Source organism: Dipteris shenzhenensis, chromosome 17, assembly GCF_047967505.1.
Source record: "Dipteris shenzhenensis isolate YYH24624 ecotype China chromosome 17, Dip_SZ_1.0, whole genome shotgun sequence".
Lineage (NCBI taxonomy): Eukaryota > Viridiplantae > Streptophyta > Polypodiopsida > Gleicheniales > Dipteridaceae > Dipteris > Dipteris shenzhenensis.
Window position 1 is genome coordinate 17,151,500 of NC_141612.1, and position 7,907 is coordinate 17,159,406.

Sequence of the window (7,907 nt, forward strand, 5' to 3'; positions counted from 1 at the left end):
GGCCTCCAACCAATGAGGAGTACAGAAGGGTGTTTAGGATTAGAGCCCATGCTTGGTTTAAGGAGAAGTAGGGCGAGGGATACAACATCAATTGGCACAAGGTAGTGGTACATAATGTGAGTATACCTTAATCCTCATCGTTATCATTTGACTATCACTGTTGTCTTACAATCGATGCTCTTAGTTTTTCTAACTTGTTTCATTCTTAGGGAGGCACGTTCGACCCATCCAAAGATCACAACAAAGATCCAAATTTAGAGATTGGATTTGAAGAAGAAGCGATCAAGCTCGCAGAATTAGATGAGGACAAGGGATCAGCAGGCACACATAGAGAGACCGAGGGCAAGGAGGGCGAGGAGGACGAGGAGGAGCACAATAGTAGGATAGGACATTTAGTCGTTTAGTATTTTAGCACTTTTTCCCTTTTGTGGTAGCACATTACTTCGGCAAAATTACCACTTGGAGTTTGGCACTTTTGCCATTTTGTAGTGCATTACTTCAACAAATTTGCCATTCTCGACTTCGGCACTACTTTTGCCACTTTGTAGACCTTTTTTGCAAAATTGTAACATGTACACCTCATTTGTAACATTTAATCATGATTCTAATGAAAAAATATATATGTGGGGTAGGATGGGACTGAAATAAGCCCCATCTGGCCCCACAATTTTTTTTTTCTGTTAAAACGTCGATATATACTGATGCCTGTACCGACATTGAAGGTGAAGGATGAGTTAGCTTTTTATAGAAAATGTGGAATGTATGGCTCTAAGGATGTTGAGTTCAATTTCCCAACTTTCAAGGTTTCTAAAGTATAAAATATAGTATATTTGTTGATGGGTCTGGTGACAGAGTGTTCCCTTCCCGTTTCCAGGATTTCCCTATCCCATTCCCAAGGGTTCAGCATTCTATTGGCATGCACATTCCCTAGTAGATATGATCGGGGGGGCTACTCCATACCATGCACTTTCACAAGTCGTGCTGAGGAATGGATCTTTGTGGAGAAATACTGCCTACAGTACATGGATACTCATTGATGTCTATTCATGTGACAAACTTCTACAAATGCAGGGGTAAGAGGATCAAGGAGGTGTAGTAGTCCCAGTAAGTGAGGCATTTACAGATATCGGACAGCAAGTGGAGATCCTCATGCTTAGGGACCTTACAGTAGCCAGAGTCCAAAACATGCAAGTAGATGCCATCTTACTGCCACAACTAGATATCATGCATAATTTTTAGTATGTGTCTGAGGATGTACATACCATAGTTCACTACCCAAAAAATACCTCTATATGGTGCTGCTCATCAAGAGCAATGCTGTCGATCAAACTAGTAAGCCAAATATAAGGGATTTCATGGGCCTCAAAGTGCCAGTTCTTCAAACTCCCCAAGAAATCATGCTTTCCCATCAATAAGGGCCTAAGCAGCCAGTTTCATGGTCAAACAAGGCCATAAACAAATGGGCATATGCCACCTGTTCTCTTGCTAGAGTAAATAACTCATCAGTGGCGAAGCTAGTGTTGGAAATCATAATCTTTGTTTTATCTTAACCTTTACGTCTTAGCTATTACAAAATGCCTACACTTCCAACAAATGCATGTGTAAGGTATACACCGACAGCTATTGAATGTACATTTTTCCTACCATTAAGCTTTTTCCATTCACAAAAGTATTAAGAAAAAAAGGCAAATTAAAGTATTTTTATCCTTCATTCTCACCACTTGTGGTCTTTTCCCTTTCTAGACTCCCCACCTTTGATTTTCCCGCCCTCTTATATAGGATACAAACATCTATACAGCCACACAAACATAGTGTACACACACACACATGTGCATGTGTGTGTGTGTGTGTGTGTGTGTGTGTGTGCGCACGTGCGCGTGCGCTGTGAGTGTGTGTGGGGGGGGGGGGGGTGGGTGTGTCCAGATTATGGAAATCCTTGGAGAATGATGCAATGCAACATTACATTCAACAAGACATATTATGTGGGACAAAGAATAAATTTATCCAAAGGGTATTCAATGAGCGTAAGTCTATGAGAAGAAAATTATGGAGTTGGAAATATTTTGCAGATGTTTTGATTTAGTAATGAAGTGTGGCAGAATTAAACTTGTAAGAATTTGAATAAGCTAGAGGAACTTCATTTTGCCAACATGAAGATCGCAAAAGTCACTAAGGATTGTAGCATTGACAATGCATTCTCATTAGAGATAGGAAACATGTTGAGATGTTGCATGCCATTTCTCAAAGGAGAGAAACATGTGATGTTTTAATAAATAAGATAATGCATATTATGGATAATGGTTCAAAGGGACATGATGATTATGCTAGACCAACTGATGATGCACGAGAATTGATATGGTTCTTCAAGCTTACATGAATTACAAAAGTAATGTCTTATGAGGGGTAAACAAGGTCAATGGCATTAATGCACATGAAGTTAAAACTTTAAAGAGTATGCAAATGTTAACAACACAAGGGGCTTCTTAGCCTTTTCCTTTGATGCAAATGATATTGCAATCCATGGCAAACCAAGATCAAAGCGAGGATATTATAAATACCTAAAGGAAAGAGGATTCATGGAGATGCATTTAAAATAAAAACGAGTGTTAGATGGAACAAACATGCTCTATGCAGCTGGATTCAACCGTTGTAAATGAAGATGCATGGAGTTTGTGCTCTACTTTGACTTGAAAATACGCAATCAAGTGAAAATATATGTAAAGGGAGAGGAATGAATACCACCTAGGAACTTCACTTGGTTCCTTTGTATTCATGATGAAAACAGCTAGTAACTAGAGGAGAATTTGCAACAAGGTGGCATGCCTATCAAAAGGAACGTAATGGAATGTAGTTGACAAGATCAGCAAATTCAACATTCACAAGCACAAGGTAGCTCATTGCCCAAAACAAAGGATTGCGATATTTTTTGGAGGAGCATTTTTTCCGAAGTTGTCTCATAAACTATCAAATGGCATTCTGATCAATGAGAAGCACCTTTTAATGGGAAACGTGATCGAAGTCTTCACAATCTCCATTCATCTTCTACATCTTGCTGCAAGTTCAATTAAGGGTTTGGAAATGGCTTCAAGCTAGAGATTCAAGCATGCTTAAGAATCACCCATCTTACCTTATCGGCCTCTCGGCCTGACCGTTTCCTTAGCACCTACGTTCCGCCACAGCCTTGCTTGCACTCGTTTCTCGCCTGAATTGCTGATGATTTCTGCTGCGTTCCGTCGTTCTTCACTGAAGTACAAAACTCAGGGACGCGTCTGCAAACATCCGCTAATGTTCGGCTTATCTATCCGATCGAAGTCCTGTCCTCGGCATCGTGAGCTCTATCTTGTTGATAGCTTAAGCATACCTCAAGATTTCGTAAGAGCAAATTTCTTGTTAATTGGCATGGAAGAGCACGTTGGTGTCTATCAAGCGGACCTCTGGTTAAAATCTATTGAAGACGAACTCCGCCGAAAAGACAGCTACAATAACATTGTTGGTCACACCATCTTTCGAGTCCCAAGGCAGCTACGTGAGGTAAGTCCTTTGGCATATGATCCTCTCGTGTTAGCGGTTGGCCCCTACAAGAAGGGTAGAAAGCTCCAACCCTCCGTTACGGAGAGCTACATCAGGATCTCGGCTGCAAAGGTTCTGCTCGGTCTGCAGAATCTGGGGCCGGAGGATTTCCAAACATTTGCGAATAAAGTCGTCGGCAACATAGACGACCTGATCATGCGATACGAGAGAATCCCAACCTATGAGAATGACGCTCTGACGGCCATTTTCGCTTTGGATGCCTCGTTCGTGGCCTGCTTCGTAGTCTACTTAGGTTGCAATACTTCCGGAGAGCGCACAGAGTTTGCTCGACGGGTATCAAGCGAGCTGAAGATTCCCAAGCGCCTTGTGAGCGGCATCCTGAGGGATCTACTGCTGCTTGAGAACCAAATTCCACTGCTCCTGCTGAGAAGAGTTGTTGCTACAAGCTGTGGCTTAGCAGAAACGGGAGAAGGGGACTTTATAAGGTGTATCGATTCCATGCTCAGTCGTGTCAATCCTTTTCACTTTGACGACATTACACCAGCGAGCGGCTCCTGGCATCACTATGTGGAGACAAATCATGCACATCTGCTGGATTGCTTCTACACAGCTGTAACTATGGGCTCGAAAGAGGACGAAGAAGAAAATTCCCGACGTCTATACGCAAAGTCGGTGACTATACGACAGCAGGACCAGTGGGCTGTAGATGTGGAGCTGCAGACGGGATTACCATCGGCTGTGGAGTCGGCAGTGCATTTGCGGAGAGCGGGCATAGTTTTCAAGAGCTCAAGAGGAGCGACCGTGCAATCGATCAGTTTCGACGACCGGACTTCAACTCTCTATCTCCCGAAGATCAAGATCGTTCCAGAGAGCGAGTCGCTACTGCGCAACTTAGCAGCGTATGAGATTGTGGCGTTGCAGAGGGCGGAGGTCGGGTGCTACCTGGCATTGATGGACGATCTGATTGACACAGAAGAAGACGTACAGATACTACGCACAAGCGGGGTTCTGGTGCATGCGTTACGCAACGACAAAGAGGTGGCAGAGCTATGGAACGGAATGTGCAAGAATCTGCAAGCGCTGTACGAGTCGGAAGCGTTGAAGCAAGCGTATGCGGGGATCAAAGGGCATCTGAGGAGGAGGATGAGATACAAGAAGCTATGGGAGCTCTACGCAGAATTCAGCCATAGATATCTGTCGGCGCCATGGCTGGCAGCCTCAGTTGTGGCCGCCACCCTCCTCCTCCTTCTCACCATTACCCAGACTGCGTACTCCACCGCTCTCTACTACAAATCGTAAGCTTCGTTTACGTATTTCATGAATAAGGCACCTGCAAAAGAGCTTCATACACGTATTTCATCACCACTACCCAGCCTCTACTCTCTAGTACATATGAATACGGGTAGCTTGACCCGTCTACAATCGGTTTGAGACCCGCTCCCCCAGGTCTCAAGATGGTACAATGTAATTAATTTCAATAAATAGAATTTCAAATAAAGGCATGTGTGGCTTGCTTATGGCATAGTAACTTAAAGGTGAAGTATAGATGGTTATGGCATGTTAAACGTGAAGTATAAATTGTAAATCTCCAAATTAAAAAGATGGGCTCTCCACATATGTATGCAATTCGTGTTTCAATTAATGGGAATTTTTAATGACATTAATTTTTTAAGGTAGGCAGCTTAGATGCAAGTTTTAGTTTTTTGAGCTCTAATGAAACCACTTGTCACAAGTAGAGACAATCATCTTCATGAAAATCTAATGGTGTAGATTCGCTCGATTTTTTTGAGCCTTTCTTGAACCACGTATCTGATCTTGGGCCCTTAGATTTAAGATTGATCCAAAGGCTTAAAACAAGCTTCCAAAATTGAGTAAAAGCATAGGAATTGGCTCTGTCAATTGCTTTTCGAAAATCAGGCAAGTTCTTCACTACACCCATCTGGTGGGAGAGATTGCAATCGATTTTTGCTTTTTTGTCTCCACCGTTTCCTCTTGGAGCACAAGCTAGAAGCTTGGAGTCTACTATAGCCATCCAATTCAAAGCTCGCAAAGGCTTTCCCACTGAGCTTCCATGTCTTCCTCGCCTTCACCCTCCATGCTGAGCAACCTTGAACGTCTCATCTTGGTGGATAACAGGCTGAGGGGGCCTATTCCTTTGGAGTTGGGTGGCCTAACCAATCTCCAACAGCTTGTTCTAAGCCGGAACCAACTCACGGGAGCTATTCTTGATAGCATGGGATCTCTGGAAAGACTCAAACTTCTCAAGTTGAGTTGGAACAGACTAGACGGAAGGTTGCCTGTGACTCTGGGAAGGATGTGGGAGCTGGAGAAACTAGATTTGAGCCGTAACAACTTAACCGAAAGCGTTCCGGCTCATGCAATGCAGTTGTTGGACATTAGCGGGAACAATTTTTCGGACAAATTGCCACTTGCCCTAAGCAATCTGTGCGACTTGAGGATTTTGCAACTAAGCAATAACCTCTTTCACTGTGAGCTCCCCAATTTATGGGGCAATTTCAGTCGCCTTGTTGGCTTAGGGCTTTCAAATGCAGGATTCAAGGGTCCAATACAAGAATCTATGGGTGATCTGGCATTAGGAAAGAAGAAAACTCATTTTGGGGCCCTCTAAGAAATTCACTATTTACCTATTTTTGTTAGCACTCAAAATATGGAAAATGCCATAAAATACAGATACTTACTGCAAACATGTCAGTCTAGTATTCAGGCTTTACATTAAATGCATATATAAGATCCTTGATTTTTTGTGTAGTATTTGATGATTCTGACATCGTCAGCGCGTCTGGAGCGGGGGCCAAAACCCCCAAATCGACCCTAGAGACACCGAAAACCACCGCCCGAAGGCCTGGAAAAGGGTAAAAATGCCCAGAATGGGAGATTTGCACAAAAACGCAATGGCCAAATCGCGTTATCCACCATATTACATGGCACCTTGGGATATTTAGATCCATAATGCGTGCAGACATTCTGGTTAACTGATAAGAGTGTTGTTTACAATTTCAGTATCATCTTACTTGAGTTGATAACTTCGCTTAAGCCTCTTGCAATGGGAGAAGAGGAGGCAGAAAGCAATTTGGCATGCTTTATATTTCAAGGTGCACAGTAGGCACATTTCCTACACTCATTGATCCTTCTGAGAATCCTCACATGATGCAATCCATCAATCAAGTTGCGAAGCTAGCGATGGCTCGTGCTTTTCCAACACGACCACTACTTGCAGGCTCTCTCTAAAGGAAACGGTAAATGCAACACAGCAAAGCTGCCCTTGTGGTAACTCTCAGACACCCACCCACCCACAGAGAGAGAGAGAGAGAGAGAGAGAGAGAGAGAGAGAGAGAGAGAGAGAGAGAGAGAGAGAGAGATGTTTGTTATGCATGAGGAAAAGGGTTGAAATTAGACTACTAACATACCAAATTTATCAAGTGTGTCATGGTCAGAGCTAGCACTGTTGGCAAGTCTTCTATGTTGATCTCTTATATACCAACAACATAGCAAAAGAAACACAATAAACAAACTAATATATAAATGCAAGAATTATACTTTAACAAAAAATGTGTTCTATGAATAAGTGTACTTTAAATAATATATCCAAGAACACTGTATGAATATGCGAAGATTTAATATGTACATAAGCTTTCCAGAGAGAAAACCCTAAAGCCTACATAGTCCCCATATCCCAAAAGGGACATAGAGGTGCTATGTGGTCTAATGATTCTAGCAACTCTTTGGGGAACCACACCACAAAATCCTAATTAGTGTAATTGCCCCCTAAAAAGTAGGTCACCGATTTGGAGAGATAACAAAGGAACAGAGCCATATATGAGGTCCACCCATAAAGGGGAAAAAAAATAAATTGTCCTAATTAAAAAAGCCAACGTCTATTTACTGCAGTCCCACGTGGGTTTGTACTATGGAGTCTCAGAAATCCATATCATACCTATACAAGGCACACAAATCAAGTTAAGAATGACACTTGTCAAACCAAAAAACTTTTGCAACTCTTTAGTTAGAATACTTACATGCAGGAGCATGGATAAGATGTAAAAATTAGTACATGTAATCTCTATTTTGCTCATGGAAAAATGCATGGCATCCGACACGCTCTTCGTATCCCAAGAAACACATGAAGATCCATTGGCCCCCGCAACTCACCGAGGAACAATACGATAGTATTCTTGGTGTATATATCCCCCAAAAACATAGTCTCAATTAGAGTTCCAACAAAAAATTCAAATTGGGAACGAATCTATAAGAAAAAATAATATCAATCATACGCACTAATATGTAGCTGAAATAAGTCTCACTTTTTACAAAAAATAAATGTGACAAAAAAGATAGTTTATTCACCCAAGGTAAGA

At 42.2% G+C, this 7,907-nt stretch overlaps 1 protein-coding gene across 1 annotated transcript; it reads left to right on the forward strand.

The window, feature by feature from the left end:
• The first annotated feature begins 3,399 nt into the window (after positions 1–3,399).
• Positions 3,400–4,830, forward strand: LOC147891762 (putative UPF0481 protein At3g02645). Its single transcript, XM_087388507.1, has one exon. It carries the CDS (start codon positions 3,400–3,402, stop codon positions 4,828–4,830), a length of 1,431 nt encoding a protein of 476 aa, XP_087244633.1.
• Positions 4,831–7,907: the final 3,077 nt, after the last annotated feature.

Coding starts and splice junctions, on each gene's coding strand:
- LOC147891762 (XM_087388507.1), top strand. CDS start 3,400: ATGGAAGAGCACGTTGGTGTCTATCAAGCGGACCTCTGGTTAAAATCT.